This window comes from Candoia aspera, chromosome 4 (genome assembly GCF_035149785.1).
Source record: "Candoia aspera isolate rCanAsp1 chromosome 4, rCanAsp1.hap2, whole genome shotgun sequence".
Lineage (NCBI taxonomy): Eukaryota > Metazoa > Chordata > Lepidosauria > Squamata > Boidae > Candoia > Candoia aspera.
In genome coordinates, this window is record NC_086156.1 from 47,925,328 (window position 1) to 47,950,763 (window position 25,436).

Below are 25,436 nucleotides of genomic sequence, written 5' to 3' on the forward strand. Positions count from 1 at the left end.
GGCAAAATGAGTTAAATCTAGACTTTTATGATATTTGTTCTAGGAGATTAAATCCAAGTGTACAGCTGGTTAAATCTTATTTACTTAGAATTATCCAGCCATCACAGAAGTTTCTCTCAGGATCACTTTAAGTTCTCCTGTTCTGCTTTATTGGAAGGCAGATTTACTAGGAACCCTTATGAGGAGGGTATGTGACCTTGTGTCTCTAGACAGTCAAATGGTTTGGTGATACCTTGCTTCTTTGTGAATTTTATGGGGATCGATGTAATCATGCTATGTTAGTAAACTTTCCAGGTCATGAGGTGAATTCTTGTTTCCTCTTATTTGCTTCTCAGCCTTTTGGCTAAGATCAAGTGTAGTATCTGGCAACTTACCACTATCTATAACATTGCTAAAGTTTGCATGATGGTACTTAAGATGTGAATAGATAACAGGGACTCCAGTAAAACTACTGTAATCCTTCTTCCTCAGTAGCTGTAGTGCATAACCTTCCATTGCCTTTAGGTTACCATCTGTTTTATTTTATTTTAGTTTGCATTACTATTTGGACTCTAGATTTTGCAAGTATTTTGAAAAGCTGGCCTTTTGCCATAATAAATATACAACAAAATATATTAATATATGCAGCATTTTTTGCACAATGGAATTTCATTTAAAAATCAAAGCATGAAGTATGTTATTTTAATGTGAATTGCTATTTGATAGGATTAGGAGATCCAGCTTCTTTTTACGTGGCTATGATATTTCTTCTGAATGGATTAATGGTGTCCGTTTTCTTCTTATATGGCACGTATCTAAGGTAAGATGACATGATAAAAAAGGTTTGTTTGAAAAGTGGATAATTGTAATTGTTCTGCACTTCGTTAAATATGCACTAAATGTGAAAATTCATACACCAAACTTTAAGTTACTTGAGGATGCCAGAGTATGTGGGACAAATTTACACAATTCTTCAATTTAATTTGTGTGGGACAGTTTGCTGTCAGAGAATTGTGTGGCTGGGGAAAATGTTTTCACAGATATATTGACTCATCCACAGAATTTCCAGCTTGTAGGCTAAGGCAGAATGTGTTTTTCTTACTTTCTTATGGTAGGTATTTGTCTCCCTGCCCTTAATGATTGCAATGAAAAGAAAATTTATAATGCCAATTCCAGTCTAGTGAGGGACATGATCTTGAGCCGTTCAGAGAAATGGAGAAGATAAGAATCCAAGGCAGTCTATTCTGCATTCTGACCCTTAACACTCTTATTGTAATGTCTTCCATAAGCTCACGGGGACGCGGTGGCGCTGCGGGTTAAACCGCTGAGCTGCCGATCGGAAGGTCGGCGGTTCGAAACCGCGCAGCGGGGTGAGCTCCCGTTGCTAGTCCCAGCTCCTGCACACCAAGCAGTTCGAAAACATGCAAATGTGAGTAGATTAATTGGTACCGCTTCGGCGGGAAGGTAACGGCGTTCCGTGAGTCATGCTGGCCACATGACCCGGAAGTGTCTATGACAACGCCGGCTCTAAGGCTTAGAAACGGAGATGAGCACCGCCCCCTAGAGTCGGATACGACTGGACTTTACGTCAAGGGAAACCTTTACCTTTACCTTCCATAAGCTGTATCTTTCTGGCTTCAGAGTTATTTGCTTTTATAGCTGTCTCCACCATGATACTCCTTCCACCCATAAAGGCATACTTATATCTTGTTAAAGTTAGGAGTCCCTCCTTGTGGGGGAGATGGGCAGTGATAAATTTGATAAATAAATAAGTTTAAAAAGTTCAACTGGCTATTATATAGGAGATTATGATTGTGGAGTTAGGGATGTGAGTGCGTTTCTGCTGGTGCAGTGGGACTTCTCTTTGTTTTTTCTTATCGCTCATCAGTGGCATACATCTCAAATTTTTCTGCAGAGTGTTGCCAACTCCCCAGAGCATATTTGCACAGGTGAAGGTGAAAAGAAGATTTCACTCAGTGGTAAATACTGTTCTGCAGTAGAAAGACACTTTTGCATATAACTCCTTGTCATTTCAAGATCAAAACAGAATAAAAAAGCAAAATGTTACTACTTTTTAACATGATTTGATAACACTTTCGTGCTAACACTTTTTGTTATTTGGTTTGACTCAGAGGTTTCACATTATTACTATTTCTGATCATTATTATTTTATTAAATGTCAGTTTAATTGAGATCTAAGATGTTAACCCAAAGTTCTGTCCTTTTAAAAAAAAATTATTTTTTAATTTTTCAAGATATAATTAAAACACATAATGCAGAATATAAGACCAATAGAATACAAGTCTAAAAAAGAAACAAGAAAAACTAAAACGGTTCAAGAATAAATAGAAAAGCATATCAGACAAGTGGCTTCTGACCTTTTCCGGCACAGATATAAAAGTACATAAAAGTTAATCTCTTACTATTAAGTAAACATTTTGTAACATTTTTCTCTAAAATCAAAACATTCAATCATCAAAACCCAAAATCAGGACTTCATTCTTTTGCGTTACAAGCAAATAGTTCAAAAGCGGCTTCCAGATAGAAGCAAATCCAGTTACAGTGTTTTCTGTTATCAATGCTGTTAATTTAGCCATATCAAAATAAAAACATGTCTCTTTATTTTCTTTAAGTCTGAATGACATTTTTACTGCTTGGTATTTAATAAGTATGTTGAAGCAATTCTGCTGATAGTAGAAAAAGTATCTTGGGACTAAGTAAAAAAAATCCAGTCATTTTTATAGTATTCAAGAATATACCTGAATTATTCTTGTGTTTTTCTTTGCGGTTCAGTTATTACAGTTCTTGATAAGCCACATTCACCCTCTCCTAAAAACTCTGAACCACTTAAATCATTCTCAGCATTATCTTTTGTGTTTGAGGATTCGTTCACATACAGGTAGTCCTTGCTTACCGTCCATTTGTTCATCGAAGTTACGATGGTGCAGAAAAAAAAACTTTACGGTCCATTTATGACTTTCGCAGCGTCCCTCTGTCATGCGATCGCCATTACAGTCAGTAAATGTCCTGTGCCTGACCTGTGTTTTTTTTCTTCCCCCATTGCAGAGCAGAAAAACTGGAGAGAGGGATTGCAAGAAAGTAAGCTGTTTGCTCTTCTACACATTGAAAGCAATGTGATCACGCCAGCAAAGGGGAAGAGTCAGGCAAAGAAGAGATTGCCTACAAAAATCACTTGGTTCCCCCCCCACCTCTCAGAGCAGAGAGATTGAAGACAAAGGGATTTCAAGAGAGTAACCTGTTTGTGTAGCTTGCCTGTGGCTCCCAGCCCTGGGCTGCGGCACAGTCGCATTGCTTTCAATGTGTACAAGACAATAAACAGGCACTCGAGCGTTCAAAAGGGCAAGGGAGTGGTTAGGAGGCAAACAAAAGCCGAAGGTGTGAAACAGAGTAGTCTTGTCTCTTTCCAGCTGGAAAGCACAATCATGGTCATTTGATTTCCCACTTAGCGACCGCTTTGCTTAACGGCGGAGTTGCTGGTCCCAATTAAGATTGTGAAGTGAGGACTACCTGTATTAGAACATTTCTGCATGCAGGTATTTTTCAGACAGGGAATAACAAGGGAGTTCAAAACATTTTGAGTTTGAAGCACACCATTTCAAATTCAAAGCACTTGTTTCAAATTAATAGCAAGTTCCAATTTAGTTGGGAAGTATTCTGATGCTGTTCTAATTGTTATACCATACAGAGTCATTTTGAGGTTGAAACACTTGAATGATTGGAATAACATCTGTTTTGAACTGAAAACATGGTGTTTCAAGCTTGAAAGCACAGCACTAAAATGTTTTATTATATTTATTCGTCAAATTTATTCATCAAGTTTTGCCACCGCCCATCTCCCCCCAATTTAATATAGGTTAAATTGTAATGTGATACAGTTCTACTTGCATAAAAATAATAAACAGAATATACCTTGTAATGCATAGGTGATTGTACCTACTGGCAAGAGTTTTGAAGTGTGCTAAATAACCTGTGGTTTCATATTTGTATAGTTATGATGGAAGTTTATATTTGCCTAAAGTCCCAGTGGTAGTCAGGATAAAATTACTGTCAGGACATGTTTATATCAAAGATATGCATTAGAGTCTACAATGAAAAGTGTTTAGGTTTCTAGATTCAGAAACTCATTCTTTTGCTTCTGAATTGTAGGTCATGATTCTAATACGTGGCCATAATAGAGACTTCCATTCAGTTGTTGCACTAAGTGAAGCTAAAATTTAACGCTACAGAAAGAAAATCCAAACATCTGTCTTTTTTTAAAAAGCGATTCGTGATTCTAAAGGCCCATTGTGTATGGCTTTTCATAATATATCTAGTTGTATTTTTCACTTTTCTTTTATACAGAAAAGGCATCTAATAGAAGTATTATTTTTTCTGGATGGAGTTGGTAGATGAAAACCAACACCTCCTTAGTATATGTCTAAAGTATATCAAGTCTGTGCATTTATAGTTTTAAAATACACAACTTCCTTTCCTCTTGTATTTGGGGAATTTATCATAATTGACCAAACTTTTCACATATTTGAAAACTTCAGCAGTTTAATTGCTAAATGTATTTAAATGCTTCAACATATACCTAGATTTAGGAATGATAACATTATAAATGTTCTAAAATTATGTATGCTTCTTGCTGTTTAGCGCTTGCTATTTGGTCTGTTGAAAAAACAAAGCACTTTCTTTTTCTTTTTGAACCAAAATTGTTACATTTGTATTCTGTACAATTTTATCTAATGACAGAAAATCATATTTGTAAAATACAAATGTAACATCAAAATACTTAACTGCCATTTATATACTTAGATTTAACATAGGCACTATAAATCCAATTTGTTTGTTTAATGGTGCAATAAGCACCATAAATTTCCTGTTTTTGTATGATGTTTCTGATAATCCCCTAGATGGCAGTATTTGAAAAACAACTGGTTTGATTTTTTGGGAGATTAATTATTAATTTGAAACCACAATAGTTTTGAAAACACAGTATCTCTATACTGCTTTTGCTGTTTTCAAAATTAGTTTGATTGTTGGAAGCATACAATGTCATAAAGAAAGAAACTTAAAAGAAATGCAACTTAATATGAATGAAAACTATTAGCATCTTTAGAGGTCCACAAATAAGATTAATCAGTTCAATACCTATGCAAACAACTGTATTTTTATATACATAATTACCCAGAACTCTCTTCAGCAAAGGATCGTTACCTTGTCGTGGTGCTGGAGCTTGAGCACCTCAATGATGCCATGAGCTAAACCGTGAAGGGCCACCCAAGACGGGAAGGTCATGACAGAGAGGTCAGACTAAATGCGATCCCTGGGGAAGGTAATGGCAACCCACCTCAGTATTCTTGCCGTGAAAACTAAATGGATCAGTACAACCAGAGATATGTCGGTATACCATCGGAAGATGAGACCCCCAGGTCGGAAGATGGTCAAAATGCTACTGGGGAGGAACAGAGGATGAGCTCAACTAGCCTCAGACGTGATGACGCAGCTAGCTCAAAGCCGAAAGGACGGCTAGCGGCCGACGGTGCTGGTGGTGAACGGCGAATCCGATGTTCTAAGGATCAACACACCATCGGAACCTGGAATGTAAGATCTATGAGCCAGGGCAAATTGGATGTGGTTATTGGTGAGATGTCAAGATTAAAGATAGATATTCTGGGCGTCAGTGAACTGAAATGGACTGGAATGGGCCACTTCACATCAAATGACCACCAGATCTACTACTGTGGACAAGAGGACCACAGAAGAAATGGAGTAGCCTTCATAATTAATAGTAAAGTGGCTAAAGCAGTGCTTGGATACAACCCAAAAAACGACAGAATGATCTCAATTCGAATTCAGGGCAAGCCATCTAACATCACAGTGATCCAAATATACGCCCCAACCACAAATGCTGAAGAGGCTGAAGTAGAGCAGTTCTATGAGGATCTGCAGCACCTACTGGACAACACGCCTAAAAGAGATGTTATTTTCATCACAGGAGACTGGAATGCTAAGGTGGGCAGTCAAATGACACCTCGAATTACAGGTAAGTATGGCCTGGGAGAACAAAACGAAGCAGGACACAGGCTGATAGAATTTTGCCAAGACAACTCACTCTGCATAACAAACACTCTCTTCCAACAACCTAAGAGACGGCTTTATACATGGACTTCACCAGATGGACAACACCGAAATCAGATTGATTACATCCTTTGCAGCCAAAGGTGGCGGACATCTGTACAGTCGGTAAAAACAAGGCCTGGAGCTGACTGTAGTTCAGATCACGAACTTCTTCTTGCACAATTTAGGATCAGTAAAGAGATTAGGGAAGACCCACAGATCAGCTAGATATGAGCTCACTAAGATTCCTAAGGAATATGCAGTGGAGGTGAAGAATCGCTTTAAGGGACTGGACTTAGTAGATAGGGTCCCGGAAGAACTCTGGACAGAAGTTGGCAGCATTGTTCAGGAGGCGGCAACAAAATACATCCCAAAGAAAGAGAAAACCAAGAAGGCAAAATGGCTGTCTGCTGAGACACTAGAAGTAGCCCAAGAAAGAAGGAAAGCAAAAGGCAACAGTGATAGGGGGAGATACGCCCAATTAAATGCAAAATTCCAGAGGTTAGCCAGAAGAGATAAGGAATTATTTTTAAACAAGCAATGCATGGAAGTGGAAGAAGACAATAGAATAGGAAGGACAAGAGACCTCTTCCAGAAAATTAGAAACATTGGAGGCAAATTCCAGGCAAAAATGGGTATGATCAAAAACAAAGATGGCAAGGACCTAACAGAAGAAGAAGAGATCAAGAAAAGGTGGCAAGAATATACAGAAGACCTGTATAGGAAGGATAACAATATCGGGGATAGCTTTGACAGTGTGGTCGGTGAGCTAGAGCCAGACATCCTGAAGAGTGAGGTTGAGTGGGCCTTAAGAAGCATTGCTAATAACAAGGCAACAGGAGACGACGGCATCCCAACTGAACTGTTCAAAATCTTGCAAGATGATGCTGTCAAGGTAATGCATGCTATATGCCAGCAAATTTGGAAAACACAAGAATGGCCATCAGACTGGAAAAAATCAACTTATATCCCCATACCAAAAAAGGGAAACACTAAAGAATGTTCAAACTATCGAACAGTGGCACTCATTTCACATGCCAGTAAGGTAATGCTCAAGATCCTGCAAGGTAGACTTCAGCAGTTCATGGAGCGAGAATTGCCAGATGTACAAGCTGGGTTTAGAAAAGGCAGAGGAACTAGAGACCAAATTGCCAATATCCGCTGGATAATGGAAAAAGCCAGGGAGTTTCAGAAAAACATCTATTTCTGTTTTATTGACTATTCTAAAGCCTTTGACTGTGTGGACCATAACAAATTGTGGCACGTTCTTAGTGGTATGGGGATACCAAGTCATCTTGTATGCCTCCTGAAGAATCTGTATAACGACCAAGTAGCAACAGTAAGAACAGACCACGGAACAACAGACTGGTTTAAGATTGGGAAAGGAGTACGGCAGGGCTGTATACTCTCACCCTACCTATTCAACTTGTATGCAGAACACATCATGCGACAAGCTGGCCTTGAGGAATCCAAGGCTGGAGTTAAAATCTCTGGAAGAAACATTAACAATCTCAGATATGCAGATGATACCACTTTGATGGCTGAAAGCGAAGACGAACTGAGGAGCCTTATGATGAAGGTGAAAGAAGAAAGTGCAAAAGCTGGTTTGCAGCTAAACCTCAAAAAAACCAAGATTATGGCAACCAGCTTGATTGATAACTGGCAAATAGAGGGAGAAAATGTAGAAGCAGTGAAAGACTTTGTATTCCTAGGTGCAAAGATTACTGCAGATGCTGACTGCAGTCAGGAAATCAGAAGACGCTTAATCCTTGGGAGAAGAGCAATGACAAATCTCGATAAAATAGTTAAGAGCAGAGACATCACACTGACAACAAAGGCCCGCATAGTTAAAGCAATGGTGTTCCCTGTAGTAACATATGGCTGCGAGAGCTGGACCATAAGGAAGGCTGAGCGAAGGAAGATCGATGCTTTTGAACTGTGGTGTTGGAGGAAAATTCTGAGAGTGCCTTGGACTGCAAGAAGATCCAACCAGTCCATCCTCCAGGAAATAAAGCCAGACTGCTCACTTGAGGGAATGATATTAAAGGCAAAACTGAAATACTTTGGCCACATAATGAGAAGACAGGACACCCTGGAGAAGATGCTGATGCTAGGGAGAGTGGAAGGCAAAAGGAAGAGGGGCCGACCAAGGGCAAGATGGATGGATGATATTCTAGAGGTGACGGACTCGTCCCTGGGGGAGCTGGGGGTGTTGACGACCGACAGGAAGCTCTGGCGTGGGCTGGTCCATGAAGTCACGAAGAGTCAGAAGCGACTAAACGAATAAACAACACACCCAGAACTCTTCTACAAGCTGGAGTAAGCAAGCAACAGTCTTCAAGGCTGAAAAAGACAAAATAATAAAAGCAAAAAAAAAAATGCCTACAAAGCTCATGCTACTGTATATAATTTTCATGAGTCAGATAGGGTCCTAAATTTCTTGTGTTTAGTATGCACATGAATTACAGTACTTAATATCTTCCCTAGCTGATGTGATTGCTTTTAGGGCATCAAATCTTTTCTGTGTGAATTGAGGCAGAGGTAATAAGAACCAGCAAGCAGAATCTACCTTAAGTAAAAATAGAGTCTGTTACCATCAAATAGTGTTAAATTGTATCTGCCTTTCAGAGCCATACCATCATTTACTTCCATCCTCTCAGAAGTTACCATATCAGATCTGTTGCAGCTTTTACATGCTATTTCAGGATGAGATAACAGGTCCTACTTCAAAATGCAGCGTGACATCAATATACATTGTGTATGTGCATGAAAAAATGAGAGGTGGGGAATGATAGTGAGAACTATTTTCAGTTTATTTTAAGAATGTAAGAAAAGCTTGCTGAACAATTTATAAGCCCATGTTGTCTAGTATTCTCCATCATACAGTGGCCAACAACTGCTGGCAGCAAATTATACATTGTGTAAAAAGTATTTCCTTTTGACAGCCTTGAATCTTCCTGCATTTATATTCAACATGTGACCTCAAGTTTCACAATAGTGTGAAAGAGAAAAAAGATTAACTTAATCCAATCTTTAAATAAAGATCTAATTCATGTATTCCAATCCAATCTTTAAATAAAGATCTAATTCATGTATTATGAAATTATGTATTAAAAATTAGCTTACTTGCTAGAATATATAGGAATAAATGCATTGTGCAGAAAATAGTGTTGTGGACAATCAAGAAACTATGAGATAGCTGCCCAGAGTTACTAGTTTGAGATGGGCGACAATATAAATTGAATAAATAAATAAATAAAGATACAGGAATTCAGGCTTCTCATTTTTCTTACTTGCACTTTATAAATTGGTGTTCCAGGTTTGTGAAAATTATAATAGCTTTACAAATAAATAATGATACTATGGCATGTTTGAAGAATATTCCTGTTCTATTCACATGTAGAAAGTACAGGTAGTCCTTGGTTAACGACTGATTGGAACCAGAGTTTTCATCGCTAAGTGATGCAATTGTAAAGTACAATGTCACGTGACCACATTACTTAGCATCAGCAATCCCTGCAGCCCGTTGACATAGTTAAAGGAAGTTTGTGGGTTCGTTAAGTGAGGACCTCCTCACAACTGCCTGCCAGCTTCCAACAACCAAAGTCAGTAGGGAAACCGGCAGGAAGTTTCAAGTCCCAGGTAGCTTGCAAGGCCAGCAAGCAGGTAAGTGGCTGCTGCTGGGTGGGAGAGTGAGTGCGCAGGTAGACAGGGAGGTGCAGCGTGAGTGCAGTGAGGTTCAGGAAGGGCACGCAGGTGGCTGGGGAGACGCAGCACAAGTGTGGTGGGGGTGGCTGCTACTGAGTGGGGGAGAGTGTGCAAGGGTGTACAGGTGGCTGGTGAGGCACAGTGCGAGCACACGGGCTAGGTGAGGGTGTGTGGGTGGGAGAGACCCAAGCAACTTGTGACTTTCCCTGCTGGCTTCCCCATTGACTTTGCTTGTGGGAAGCTGTCAGAGAAGGTCACAGATAGTGATCATGTGAGCATGGGAAGCCAGTTGGCAAGCTTTTAGATCATGATCATGTGACTGTGGGTGTGCTGAGTGTTGGCATTTCCTTGTTTTTTGCAAGGAGCAAGCCATTAAGTTACTATGGTAACAAATCATTCTGGCAGAGTCAGAAGGTCAAACTTAAGTATCCTTAGTTTTGGGTGTGAAAAGGCATGACCATATAAGGTAAAGCTCCTGATTTGCCTGGAGGGCAGCTTGCCTGGGCTTGTTACTAGTTTCAGTTTCCTTTCTACACTGCCTTCCTCCCAGTCCTAACTCTCAGCTCTGCGTGTGAATTCATGAGCTTGTACATATGTTTTTTGTGATTTCTGTAAATACATTTATTTTTATAGAAATGCCTGGTGTGTGTTTTTTCTGATCTCTCGGGCCAAACTCTGCACTCTGCCACACTGAGGGCCAAACTCCAGCGCTCTGCCACACTGAGAAGGCCGGAACTTCAAGGACTGGTCGTAACTACCACTTGTTCAGTGCCGTCATAACTTTAAAACAATTGCCGAACAAGTGGTCATTACCCAAGGACTACTTGTATTTTACAAGCTATAAAACTTCCAGTTGTTTGGATATCTAGTTCCCCTTGGACAGTTCACTAGCATGGTTTCAAATCCAGAGGAATAATCCAGTATACAAATAACATATTTCCTTTTTAAGTCTAACCATAAGAGAGGAAGTGTATAAGGTCAGTGCCACTCTGATCTGTTCAGGTATGTGTGTACAAGGAGAACTGATGTTTGAAGACAGAGCTCAATCCCAAGAAGCCCAGTAATGGTTGTGTTGTGAAGCATTATACTTCTAGCAATGAGCAGCTATTTGGATCTGAAGTGGAAAAGGTGCTTACAACACCTGTTGGTGCCTCCTTAAATAAGCTGGACCTTTTCATGGGCTCACATGGTAGCCAGGAAAATTAAATGTTTGAATTAGGAGGCAGTAACAAGGTGTATTGCACCTGTTGGGTGCCTCCATAACTCTAGCATGTATTTCCCTGGGAGCACAGGCTACTTTTGAATCTAGGAAAAAGTGCACCTTCTTTAAGAAGGTACCAGCAGGTGCTTGAAAGCCCCACCTGCCACTCCTGAAGCATCTTTACTACTACATAATCTGAATAGATGCATATTCCTAATTCTTTTTATCTATCTGGCATTTTAGAGCAGATTATCATTCATACAATAAAAGGTATTTTTATTTTGTCACTAATGCTTGTGTGAAAAAGAAAATTCTATTTACATTTCTTCTCCTTTTTCTCTCCCCTCACAGTGGGAACAGATACGGAGGGTTACTCACGGTGGCATGCTACTTTTTCAACCATGGGGAGGTATGTCTGCAAATTTAAGATCTGTCATGTAATACAGTTAGTTCATTTTAAAATTTGAATTAACATTTTATGGTTTAAGTACCTTACAGTTAATCTAACTGTTTAAAGGATATAGGGTTGGGAATAAACTGAGATGTTCATATTTTTTTACTTGATCAAATGGATTTGGATCTATTCCAAAAAGGTGCTTTGGGGCATGCAGAACACTGATGTAGCATCTAGTTGTAACTCTTTAAATCAACTGCACCTTTTCCTGGAATCACAGCAAAAACACAGCTGCTTTAAAGGGTAGCAGAGAAGTGCCATAATCATGCTCCTGCACTTCCAAAATAACAAATCAAGCCTGAAGCCCTTAGTTCTTTCCAGCCTTATTTCACTTCAGAACTATTTTATGATTCTCACCTTTAATACCATTCACCCTCAGGAAGGCTCATTATTAGGCCTTTTGACTAACTTAGAAAATACTTTCTTTCCATCAAAATCACTCCACGCTTTCTCTTCCTCATTTAATCTTAAATATTCCTCACTCTCCCTTTGAAACTATTTCTTCTTTCTCTATACTAATTTCCATCAACCTATTTTTTTGCATCAATAATCTTCTTATATACACTTCTTCTCTTCCTCTTTCACTTCATTCAGTTAGCTTAACTTTACACATTTTTGTGGCATTCTCTAATATAATATTTCTTACTCTGTTACGAGCAGCTTCTTCTGCCATCATATTTCCATTCTATTATGAGATTTATCTATTTTCTAATACCTTTTTGGCATAGTACACATAGTTTCTCTTCCTGCAGGCTGTGGAAGCTAGTTCTCTCATGCTCAAAAATAGATAGCTTGATCCTAGATCTGGCCTTTATCAAAACAAGGAAAAAGGAATTGTCCCTCACCCCCCCACAAAAGAGAGTCACGTATAATCCTAAATTTATATAGATTAGGCAGGCTGTAGAGGCACAAGAATCTGAACATGGATTGCAGTACAAATAGAACTCTCACTTGATATAGAATAGTTGTTGGAATTCTTCCATGATGGCCTCTTAGCTTTTCTAAAATACACGATAAGTTCTTTTATCATTGTGTGCTTGTTTATCTATTCAGCTGGTCTGGAAAAAGGCTGAGACAGTTGTTCTACTTTCACTCTAGTTTCTTTCACTTCTTTCGGTTCCTTCCATATCTATTGTTTCCTCAAGGTCCACTATTGATGTTGCCAGAAGGTATTCTGCCCCACATTCAGTCCCTCACATCACCCTTGTATCCTTCATTATTTTAGATTTGCATTCATTCCTTTGCCAGAAGTATGCATGAATAGACTTACGTGTAAATTAGTTATTTGAAACAAACAGGTATTTTCCTAAGCAGATACTCACCAATTGTCACCAATTGTCTCTGAATGGCCCAGTCACTTCGGATTCTCTCATCTTGTTTTTCCCCTTCCAGTCCTGTCAAATAAGATACTATTTTCCCCATTTATTCAGAATGTTCCTGAGTTATTCCCAAAACTCATTTCTGGTTCTTCCATTATCACTATTCAGTGAAGCATAAATGCTATAGATTTTTATTTTCATTCAGAGTACTACTATTGGTCATGCCAATATTTAGCATTATTTCTGAATTCATTCAACCGTAGTTGGTAATATTTGTAGAAAAATCTGCTTGGTAAATGTGAATGGATTAAACTGGTTATATAATTAGGAATTTAACTGAAAAGCTTAAATTATCTTTTAAAACATCACTTATAATAAATCTGCAAATCTGACAACTTTTAAGCAAATCACGTACAGCACTGAATCTGGGAATTTAATTTATACTGTTTTTGTTGTTGTCATTTAGAGCTGATCTGTTTAGTATCGATACACCTATAATGTTAGTTGCCATGGCCATTATTTGCTGTAAATTAATATTAGTTTACTTTTGAAGTCATGTTTCCAGTTCAGAATATAGGGACTAGTTTGGCTGATTGGAAAAGTGGAATTAAAAATTCCAGGAAGAAAAGTAGCCGCAATTCTTACCTGTAAAGTAAGACTACAGTAGATTTTTCTTATGTTATGGACTTCTCTGTGGACAAGCTGTAGTTCTAAACTCAGATAAATAGATTTTCCAAGGACTGATCAAGGGAGAAAAACATTGGAATATGTAACAAATTAACTGAGTTCTTATTTCCAGAGTACTCGTGTGATGTGGACACCGCCTCTCCGTGAAAGCTTTTCATATCCATTCCTTGTGGTTCAGATGTTATTGTTAACCAACATTCTCAGGTAGTTTCCATTCTTAAATATGAAAATAAAATCTTCAAACAAGGTATTGATTTATATATTCATCAGTTATAACATGGTATTACTCCTATGTATAGAATTTGCTTTTATTCATGCTACATAGATTTAATGGCACTAATACAAAAGCAGGAAGAAAACTCATAAATCCTTTTTTAGCTGCACCTTCACTTGAGAATATACTGCAGTCATTATTATATGTTGTCATTTCCAGTCTCCCCAAACTGGTATCCTTCAAATGTGCTGAACTTCTAACTTCCATCATCCCCAAAGAAAGATGAAAGGATGAGAGAGATAATTCAACATTTTTGGAGGCTGCCGGATTGGGAAAGACTAGAAACCTCATCCATATTTCTTTCCTTTCTACATACAAACCAGGTCTACCGATTTTCTGTTAACAGCGCTGGGTATAACAGCAAGTGTTTTTCCTGGTAAGGAGTTAGAGGCTTTTCTAAATATGGATGTTTCTTTTTCCATAAAAGGTAATGAAGCAAATACATTTCGTTTTTGTAATTTGTCCATAGGAAACCTGTCCCTTTTACTGGGAGAAAAGGACTATTAACCTGTGGCTAAAAACCAAGTTCATCTATATATAGGATCTCCCTTAAAAACTACTATCATTTCTCCCTTTCAAGTGAGGGATGACTTAGGATGATCCTATGTATATCTAAATCTAGTAAGAGTTTGTGTCAAAAATTTCTTTCTACTCCTGATAAGGAAAAGTAGTGAAAAATCTCCTACCAGAGAAAAGTAGGGAAATGAAGATCAGACTAACATTAAATGAATCATGTTTTGAAAAGTCATGGGACTTTTTAAAAAATATGTGTTGACCCAAAGTTTTTGTAATTTTAATTAATATATTACATGTAAATAAGGCATATACGTACATACATGCATACATATATTCTATATCTGTCTGTCTGTCTGTCTTGTTCTATGTAATTTTATGGTGGTTTGGTGAGTGCATCTTTTAAATACATAACTATTTTATTAATTTTTCTATATATTATTTTGAAACTTAATCAGAGTTTCTATATTCAGGTCTGATTAAAAACAATTGATTTGCTATTGCTTTTGGATACATTAGCAGAGCCATTATTGTTAATCTTAATTGCTCTCTTATTCTTTTCCCCAAGGACTCAAAATGTTAACAGAAGAAGCTTGATTGCACTATCTGTTTCTAATGTTTTTTTCATGCTTCCATGGCAGTTTGCTCAGTTTGTTCTTCTAACACAGGTAAGATAATTTCAGTAAATATGATTAGAATCTTGCATTCCTTTTTATATTTATTTATATACACACACACACATATACATATACATATATATACATACATACATATATATATATATACACACACACATACATATATATATATACACACACACATACATATATATATATACACGCACACATACATACATATATATATATATATTTGTCTCAAATAACTGTTGAAAGCAGGATACAGCAGTACCAAATTATACATTTAACACCTAAGAATGATGATAACCTCTGGTTTGGCCAAGAATGTGCCATAACCATGTCCAAATTAACAGAAGCCTATTTACCATGCCATATGTACTATTCTCATTCTTGCAAAATTATTATTCAGAGGAAAAAATTGCATAAGCCCCTTCTGAAAAGAAAAAAGAAGCCCAGATGACAAATTGAGAAAACTTGCCCAGATAACAACAGACAAAAATTCTACAGTGTTTTGGTAGTTTATCTCATCTGCTTTTCCTAAGAATCACCATGGATCAACAGATTTATCAGGACAATCTCCCTCAAGGCATGAGCTGAGCATTTCCAAATCCATTTTAGTAGCATCAGTTGCATGCCAGTCTCCTGAAGATACACCAAGATGGGATTTGGTAACTTTATCTGGGAATGCCAAATTTATCTCTCCACTAAAAAAAGGGAAAGCTGCTGAGAAAGGCCAGATATCAGAACTTTGAGGCCAACACAGACATATCAATTGCATGCTTCAAATATGAGCTGTTTGGTGTAAAATTATTAGAGTCCCCAATCTTTAAAAACAATTACTCCAAAAAACTCCATCAAAATTTTGCTCAGTTATCTTGGTGAATACTGTAAACAAGCTCCTTGTGAAGCTCAGTCTAAAACTGGTTGACTGGTTGATGCAAGGCATCATCTTAGTAATGGAGGAAGCTGGAGTCCTCCAGCATTTAGATGAATGGTATACTTCAGTCCCCAGAAATATATTACTGAAGAGATGTCTGCCACCTTAGTCAATTGATGATTTGATGCTCTAATCATGAAGTGGTATAAGAACAACTCTACATCAATTTGATATGGTTTCAAGAGTCCCTTGTTCTCATTGCTCCAATTTAGCCATTCAGTAAGAGGTAAATCAGAGCTATATATTGGCCATGATCTTTTTCAACTTCTATTTAAATGTATGGGTGGAAATGCTGTCAAGGCAGAAATTCCACCCGCTCTTGCCAGCTAATAGACCTATCTTCTTGTGTGCAGATGATGTATCCTTTCTTTCTACGTCTTTAGTAGTTAGGAGGTCTTGTCGCATGCTATAGACAAAATGGTCTTGACAACAGCTATGACAAAACTAAATTTCTTGTGCTCTGTAGAAATGCTCTTCCATTTTACCACTCTTGGAAAATCTATATAGCATATAGAGCAGCTCAAATCATTTCAGTGTCTCAGGGTTTTCTTTTGGGTCTCAGAATCTGGAACACTCAGACAAGGGTAGGTTCCATGAAAGCCCAAAACCTCACAAGCACCATTTTCTGTTTTGCATGATGAAATGGCAACAATATCCTGGTGGCTATTAAGATATATAGAACGAAAGCTATGAGTTGTCTAACTTATGGAATACAGCTCTGTAAATATTGCTCTGATGCAGCCCTTTTAGATCCTAGAATTTCCCAACATATGGCCCTTGCTAAGAATTCTGGGAGTAGGAATCCACAGATTTGGAAAAGTCTAAGGCTGGGAAAAACTGGTGAAATTCCATGGTATTTGAAACGTAAAATACTGTAAGGTGCCTATATTTCATGGAATTAGTCAATTGAATTGTGATTTATAATCCGGTTACATAGCCAGTTTGGTGTGGTTAAGGCATCAGGCTAGAAACTGGGAGACCATGAGTTCTAGTCCTGCCTTAGGCACAAAGCCAGTTGGGTGACCTTGGGCCAGTCACTTTCTCTCAGTCCTGGGAAGGAGGGAACGGCAAACCACTTCTCAAAAACCTTGCCAAGAAAACTGCAGGGACTTTTCCAGGCAGTCTCCCAAGAATCAGACACGATTGAACAGATGATGATGATGATAATGATCCAGTTGCCACAATCAGAACTGTTGCTTGTACGCTATATGATAAAAGCTGTTTAAAGTCCGTTTTCTCTTTCTATCCGCTCTGTTCATTTTCACAACATGAGTAGTTGGAGCTGTGATACTTTTTTTAAAACATTCTAGGTAAAATGTGCTTTCAGATACTTTTTTTTTAATTGCAGGTGGCATCTGTTTTTGGTATATATATATTAGGATTCATTGATTCAACCAAACTACAGAAGATACTTTATGCACATATGGTAAAATTTCATTTCCATTTTTAATAGTATTTCTTGGTAAAACCAGTTTCTGAATGTTTGTGCTTCTAATTATTGTGTAATGAATGTTTGGGTTGCGTTTTTATTCATTACAGAATTTTATCTCACTTTTTGATCAAACAGTATAGAGTATAAGAAAGATGATTTTGACAGAAATATGCAAGAACTGTTACATAATAAAAGAGGGCTGAAGCATTCCTTAAGCCCTGGGAAACAAATAATATTCAGAAGAGACTCAGGCAGGCTCCTCCCTGATTCATTGGGATATAAGAGGGAGGGGAGGTAAAGCTTACTCAGGCTTTCAAGATTTTATTATTACAGCCTCAACAAGGTATAGTTCTAGTCTTCCTGTTGAGTCTGTATCTTGATCTGGTATGTCCCAAAGGACTGACAAACAGTCATCAAAGTAGTATATAATACAATATCATACAAACCTAGAGCCATAAACCTGATGACTTATTCTTCCCTGGCTGAATGATGGGTTATCATAGCAAATGCCAGTTGAATCAACATTTTCTTTTTGGCAGAAAAGCAATATCTTGAGTTGCTGCTGGCCAGTAAATGGAGCCCTCCAACCAAGATGATGAGAAAGACAAAAGATTAGGTTGTTTTTAGTTGTGTAATTTAAGGGAAATTCAGAGCAACAATAAAACTGAAAGAATTGCACTGAAGATTAGTCTTGTGTCCTGCCTCGTTGCACACAAAAGTAGGCCAAATTGTATTATCTGTTTACACATATATTTACATGCGCTCATATATTTTATTTGTTTATTACATTTATCACCGCCCATCTCCCCAGAAAAGGGACTTTGGGCGGTTTACAATAAAACAGAGATAAAAACCCTATAAAACAATGGAATAAATATAATACATGATAAAATATAATTATGATAGGAACCCAATGGCTAAAAGGTCTCTATAACCCACAAGCTGAGTAGGGCCAACCTAGGAAACTAGCCATCCCCAAAGGTGTTTATTTTCCCTCCCACCCCAGGCATGATGGCAAAACCAGGTCTTTAATTGTTTTCTAAAGTCCAGGAGAGAGGGGGTTTCACATACATAGGCCCTAGTTCATGCTGACAGTTTTTGTGTAGTTCAGGATGGTGCACAAACTTGATGATAGAGTGTGTATGACTCAGTATTGTGGAACACTTGAGTTCACTTTGAAAGAAAGAAAACAACAAAATGTATGTGTGTTGTCAAGAAGCGGGGGCAGAAAGAAGGGAAAATCTAACTAAGGAAAAACTTCAAACTACAGAATTACAGTAATTGTTTTAGGATAGAGCATAATTTGGCATAACATCTCTTGTGCTCCATTTGAGCAGACCATAGCCTACACAGAAATGGTGGTTAAAATTTGGGGTTATCCCATTCTATTTACTACCTAACTGATAACATGTTGCCATCTTCTCCCAATATCTCAAGAGGATTTCACTACATGAACAGCTTTAAGGGCTATTTCATTACAGGTAGTCCTTGCTTAATGATGGTAATTGAGACTGGCAACTCTGTCATTAAGCAGTGTGGTCTTAAAGTGCAATGTCATGTGACCGCACTGAATTATGATGGCAGTTGTGTCCCAGTTGCTGTCATTAGGCAAATCCTGTGTGGTTGCCGTGTCCCACGGCCATGTGATCACCATTTGCAACCTCCTGCCAGATTTCCCATTGACTTCACTTGCCGGAAGCTGGCAGTGAAAGTTGCAAACAGTGATCATGTGACCGCGGGACACTGCAATGTCGTAATTGCAAGCCAGTTGCCAAGTGCCCAAATCTTATACATTATTAGTTTTAACAAGCTCTGTAGTGCAGATGTTCTACATTTCTGTCATGCCTCTGTAATCTTAATTACTGCATTAATGTATCTTTCTTTATGTCACCTCAGGTATCACTTGCTATATGTTTTGTCTTTATGTTTGGAAACTCTATGTTGATGACATCGTATTATGCCGCCTTTTTGATAGTCAGCTGGGTAAGTTTCTAAAGAAATATCCAGTAATGATTTACTTAGTGTATTATTAGAATATTCACAAGTTATCTAAGCTAAATATTTCATATACAGGTAGTCCTCACTTAACAACCATTCATTTAGCAATCATTTAAAGTTACAGTGGTGCTGAAAAAAGTTACTTACAACCAGTCCTTGCACTTAAGATCATCGCAGTGTCCCCACAGTCACGTGATCATGACCCGGGCGCTTGGTAACCAGCTTGCACTTATGACAGTTGCCACATCCTGAAGTCATGTGATCTCCATTTGCAACCTTCCCTGCTGGCTTCCCTCAAGCAAAATCAAAGGAGAAGCCAGCAGGAGATCACAAGTCACGGTCACATGATGTCTTGCTTAATTACTGTACGGCTTAATCACAAATTTTCTGGTCCCTATTGTGGTCATAAGTCAAGGACTACCTGTAGCTTATACTATAAAAATATTGGTTCTGTATTTGAAGGCAAAAAAGTTTTCCATTTTAGAAATAAGATTTTTTCAGAAATATGGAACACTGTCCAGTGGTCATGAAGTATTTTTATGAACATTCCTATTCATGTATAAAATGCGGAATATTCTGAGTCTGTGTATCATGCCATTAAAGCAGATGTGAATCTCAGGAACATTATAGAATAATAGAATGTAAGTTTTGAAGACCTTGGAGATCATCATTCTTTCAGTTTTATTCTGAATTTGAGATCCCTGCCCATTTACAAGGTAAAAATATTACAAGGTAAAAAAAAATTAAAGGAATAGTAATAATTAAAAGATAGATAGAATGATTAATATAATAATTAACAATACCTAATTAAATAGTGCACTGTCCTAAAGATGTTTCTGCTGGTTAACTGCTTAGATCATCCAGATGAGGAATACTCATGCTTTCTGCTAGTGGATCTCTATTCTGAAATAATCAGAATGCTGTTAAATTCCATTCAGGAGCAATTGCTGTAAGGACATGGGTCTAATGCTGGAATTATTAACCTGGAGTGTATATTGTTGTTTGTTTAGTATTATTATATAATATATTAATCATTCTTTTTTAATTGTTAGTAGTCCTTTATGTTTATTTTTGCATTGTGATGGTTTTGGTCATTAACTGTAATTCAGTATTCATGCTTAGATTTATCCTACCCAAATGTAGGACTTTACATTTGTTCCTTGTGAAAATCATCTTTTGGTTTCTGCCCATTGTTTCTGACTGTCAAGATCCTTCCAAATGTTGATACTATCCTCTGAAGGGTTTGCTGTTCTCCCATCTTTATATCCTCTGCAAATTTGATAATCATATTTTCTCACACTGCTTCCTGGTGTTTCATAAATATGTTGAACAGAACAGGGCTTAGAATGGATCCTTGTGGTACATCATTTGACATTTCCTTCCAACCTAATATGGATCCACTGATGTGTACTTGTTGGGTACAGTTCAATGAACTCTATATCCATTTAATGGTAATCTACTTCACTCTATATTTTGACATCATTTCTACTAAAATGTCACGGAATACTCTGTGGAATACTTTGCTCAAGTCAAGGTACGCTTTGTCAACTGCATTCCCTTGGTCACCTAAACTTTACTCAGTCCAAAAAGGAAATCAAGTTGGTTTGTCATGATAAACCCATGCAGGCTCCTCCAAACAGGGCATTTTTTTCCTAATTGCTCACAAACTGGCTGCTTAGTCATCCATTTCAGAGTTTCATCCAGTATCAACATCAGACTATCTGGTCTGTAGTTACCTGGATACTCTTTTTTCTCCCCTTTGAAGGTAGGAACATTGATCTTTTTTCCAATCCTCTGGCATTATGCCTGTTCTCCATGATTTCTCAAGTTGTAAAAGATAGTTTCAAGATGATATCTGAAAGCTCCTTCAAGATTCTTGGATGTAATTGTGGTGCTAATAAACTTCTTAATGGCAGCCAGGTGGTCTATAGCCATCTCTTTACATACCTTGGATTGATATTCCCTCCTTTTATTGGTTATTCTCCTTGGGCCTTTTTAAATGCAGTTTCCCTTTGAAGAGAAGTCTGAAGCAAACTAATCACTTGTTACTATCCTACCATATTCTTATATCTATGTGTCCTATTACTATTGATGTAACCAAAAAATTCTTTTTGTTTCTTTTAGCTTTTGTAAACCTAAGTTCCTTTTAGTCCCCCCCCTTTTTTTTTTTCTTTTGCAGATATTTGCTACTTGCTTATACACTTACTTGGAGATTACACCCAAGAGTATACACTTCCTTGGAGATTATATCTTCCATATACATACATACATACATACATACATACATACATACATACATACATATTTCCCTTCTCACCCCTATTGGTGGTATGTGTCTTCCTCAACCTCAGGTCCTCTATCAGAGGCCTGAGAGTTTGAGGGTTCTGCACAGTATCTTAGCTGTTCATAGCACTGCACTCTTCTGGACAGAGAGCTTGATGTTGTTCCTGGGATCTGTTGGAGCCACTCTCCCGGCTTAGGAGTCACAGCCCCAAGTGCCCCTACCACTACTGAGACCACTTTGGCCTTCACTTTCCACATCCTCTCTAGTTCCTCCTTCAGGCCCTGGTACTTCTCCAGCTTCTCATACTCCTTCTTCCTGATGTTGCTGTCACTTGTTACTGCTACATCTATCACCACCGCTGTCTTCTGGTCCTTGTCTATTACTACGATGTCCAGTTGATTGGCCAGTACCTGCCTCTCTGTCTGGATCTGGAAGTCCCACAGGATCTTAGCCCTGTCATTCTCCACAACCTTCTATGGAATCTCCCATTGGGACTTGGGAGGGTCTAACCCATACACTGTGCAGATGTTGCTGTACACAATGCCAGCTACTTGGTTGTGCCATTCAGTGTATGCTGTTCCTGCCTGCGTCTTACACCCTGCCACTATGTGTTGGACTGTCTCTGAGGCCTCTCTGCACAGTCTGCACCTCAGGTCCTATCTAGTGTGGTAGACCCCTGCTTCTATGGATCTGGTTCTTAGTGCCTGTTCTTGTGCTGCTATGATCAGTGCCTCAGTGCTATCTTTTAGTCCAGCCCTTTCCAGCCACTGGTAGGATTTTTCAGTGTCAGCCACCTCAGCTATCTGTTGATGGTACATCTCATGCAGGGTGGTACATCTCTTGCCATGGCACTTCTTCTGCTTGATCTTCCTTGTCTAGTGCTGCCTCAGGCATTCTCTCAACAGCTCATCTTTAGGTCCATCTTACTGATGTACTCCTGGATGCTCTGGGTCTCATCCAGGACAGTGGCTTGAACATTCATCAGACCCTGCCCTCCCTCTGTCTGCCTGGTATACAGTCTCTGGGTGTTGGACTTGGGGTGGAAACCTCCATACATTTGTGAGGAGCTTCTGGGTCTTCACATCAGCAGCCTCCATGTCCTCCTTTGGCCAGCTCACTATACCGGCACGGTATCTGATGACTGGCAGGGCATATGTGTTGATGGCATGGATCTTGTTCTTCCCATTCAGCTGGCTCTTTAGGACCTGTCTTATCCTTTGGTGGTACATGGTTGATGCTGTCTTCCTTGCCTCATTGTGGTTCCCATGTGTCTGTGGCATACCAAGGTACTTGTAGCTGATCTGTATGTCTGCTATGTGGCTTGCTGGTAGTTCCACACCATCAGTCTTAACTACCTTCCCTCTCTTTACTATCATCTGGCCACACTTCTCCAATGTCCTCACTGTAGATCCGTGTCAGGTGGATCAGTGAGTCAATGTCTCATTCACTCTTAGCATACAGCTTGATGTCATCCATGTAGAGGAGGTGGCTGATGGTAGTTCCACTCTTGAACTTGTATCCGTATCCACTTCTTGTGATAATCTGGCTGAGGGGGTTCAAGCCTATGCAGAACAGCAGTGGGGACAGTGCATCACCTTGGTATATGCCACACTTAATGGCCACTTGTGCAAGCTGCCTTGAGTTGACTTCCATTGTTGTCTTCCACAGTCCCATTGAGTTCTTGAGAAGGTCCTGAGTGTCCTGTTGTATAGTGCCAGGCATTCACAGATCCATGTATGTGGCATTGAGTCATAGGCTTTCCTATAGTCAATCCAGGCTGTGATCAGATTGGTCTGTCTAGACCTTGAGTCCTGGGTGACTGCTCTATGTATGAGCAACTGGTGTTTGGAGCCTCTGGTGTTGTTCCCAATGCCCTTCTGAGCTGTGCTCATGTACTGGTCTATATGGTCCTGCAGCTTGGCAGCTATGATGCCTGATAGGACTTTCCATGTTGTGGGGAGGCAGGTTATTGGCTGGTAGTTGGATGGTGTTGTTCCCTTGTTGGGGTCTTTCATGATCAGCACTGTCCTACCTTGTGTTAGCCAGTCTGGGTGGGAGCCTGCTGCTAACAGCTGGTTCATCGATGCTGCTAGGCATTCATGCACCGCTGTTGGTTTCTTTAGCCGGTAGGTGTGGATCATGTCCAGGCCAGGTGCTGTCCAGCTCTTCATGTTCTTGACCCACTGTTGGATGTCTGCTACTCTGATGGTGATTGGTTCCTGCTCTGGGAGATTTCTGTGGTCTGCTCTCAGGTCTTGCAGCCACTTTGCACTGGTGTTATGTGTCTTCTCTTTCTCCCATATGTTCTTCCAGTACTGTTCAGTTTCTGCTGTTGGTGGCTCTGCTATTACTGTGTTGTTGCACTGAAGTTGGGAGTACATCTTGGATGGTTCTTTGGCGAACAGGGCATTTATCTTCTTGGCCTCTGCTTCTCTGGTGTATCTCCTTAGCCTGATAGCCAGTGCTGTGAGCCTTTGTTTAGCAGTCTCTAGGGTTTCAGATGGAGTCAGGCTCTTGTATTTTTTCAGTAGCCGAGTCTTATCCTTAATCTCCACACCCTTCTGTAGTTCTACCAGCTGACTAACTTCTCTCTGAATTGCCTTGATCTTAGCCTCCTCCTTTTCCGGTGGGGTGGGTATGTACTGCTGTTCCTCTGATTGTGTAGCCAAGCATTTCCAGGATTACAGCAGCTGTAGCATATACCAGTTCATTGGTTTGAGTTATGGTGGTAGTAGGGATTATCGTGAGGGCTCTATTGGCATCTTCTAGCATAGTATCTGATGTTACTTCTCCACCAAGCCTTGGTAATCAGTCTCAAGGGTTAACTGTAGCTAGTTTATCCATGATCTTTTGCCTCATATCAGCTGCTGTGCTCTGTAATGAGGGGGTGGCAGCGATGTTCCAGCTTCAGGTGTTGGCTGGACCTCCAGTTGTTCTTCCAGGTCTACTTGAGTCTGGGATTTAATGTGTAGTTGGTCTATCTCAAGTTGTGAGAGCAGCTTCCTCTTCACTATGTTGAAGCGTTGGGTAACTAGTTGTTTCTCAGTTAGTGTGGATGCAGGTCTCCTGTCCATCCATAGTTTCCTCATGCGTTTCATATATCCCCTCTCATTAGGTCTGCTGTTGTAGTAGCATTCCATGAGTTCCAGGTTCTTGTCCATGTATGGTTTGTTCCAGTAGCCCACTTATCATCAGATTGTCCTGGTTCCCCAACATCTGACGTGGACTTTGTTAATCTGGGCGACGTCCAAGCCGGCATGACTTTCTTAGTTCATGTCACTCTCATATTTGAGGTAGATAGGTAAAGCGTTAGAGGGTCTTTGCTCAAGGACCTCTACAGGTAAGGTAGGTACAGCCAGGATTTGAACCCGTCTCCTGCTCTAAAGGCGGCATTCTAACCACTACACCATCCAGCCGATGGATGGATGGATGGACGGACAGACACACACACACAGTATATCTCCATCCATCCATCCCTTCTTGAAAGTAGCTATCCTAGAATATAAGGTACATGCAAGACTATACTCCTATGTTTTTTTTATTGTATCTTGAAATCCAGGATGATATGGTTACTTCCTCCCAGTTTTCACACTAACAGCTCTTCCCTGTTGGTTGGGATCAGATCTAAGAGAGCTAATCCCTTCATTTCTTCTTCAACTTTCTGAAAAATTAAAGTCAGGAAGACCACTGAGGATTTTTTGTGACTTTGCTGGTTTGGCAGAATTCATTTTCCAACAGATGTCTGGTTAATTGAAGTCTCCCATGATTAATATGTCCCTCCTACCTCAAAGTTCTATAATCTGACACGTGAAAGCATCATCTGGATCTTCTTCCTGGCTTGGTGATATATAGTAACCTCCTACAATAATGTTTTTGTGGTTTCTTTTTC

At 39.2% G+C, this 25,436-nt stretch overlaps 1 protein-coding gene and 1 non-coding gene across 2 annotated transcripts in view; both read left to right on the top strand.

The window, feature by feature from the left end:
• The window catches only part of DPY19L1 (dpy-19 like C-mannosyltransferase 1), a 71,242-nt gene that overhangs the window by 19,110 nt on the left and 26,696 nt on the right, over positions 1 to 25,436 (top strand). The window contains exons 7-12 of the mRNA XM_063304048.1: positions 706 to 799; positions 11,363 to 11,420; positions 13,584 to 13,675; positions 14,827 to 14,926; positions 17,182 to 17,259; positions 19,162 to 19,248. Coding sequence (XP_063160118.1) covers positions 706 to 799; positions 11,363 to 11,420; positions 13,584 to 13,675; positions 14,827 to 14,926; positions 17,182 to 17,259; positions 19,162 to 19,248 — 509 coding nt within the window. The remainder of the gene's footprint in view (positions 1 to 705; positions 800 to 11,362; positions 11,421 to 13,583; positions 13,676 to 14,826; positions 14,927 to 17,181; positions 17,260 to 19,161; positions 19,249 to 25,436) is intronic.
• On the top strand, positions 324 to 520 carry LOC134498116 (U2 spliceosomal RNA). Its single transcript, XR_010067991.1, has one exon. It is a non-coding gene; the product is annotated as a U2 spliceosomal RNA (small nuclear RNA).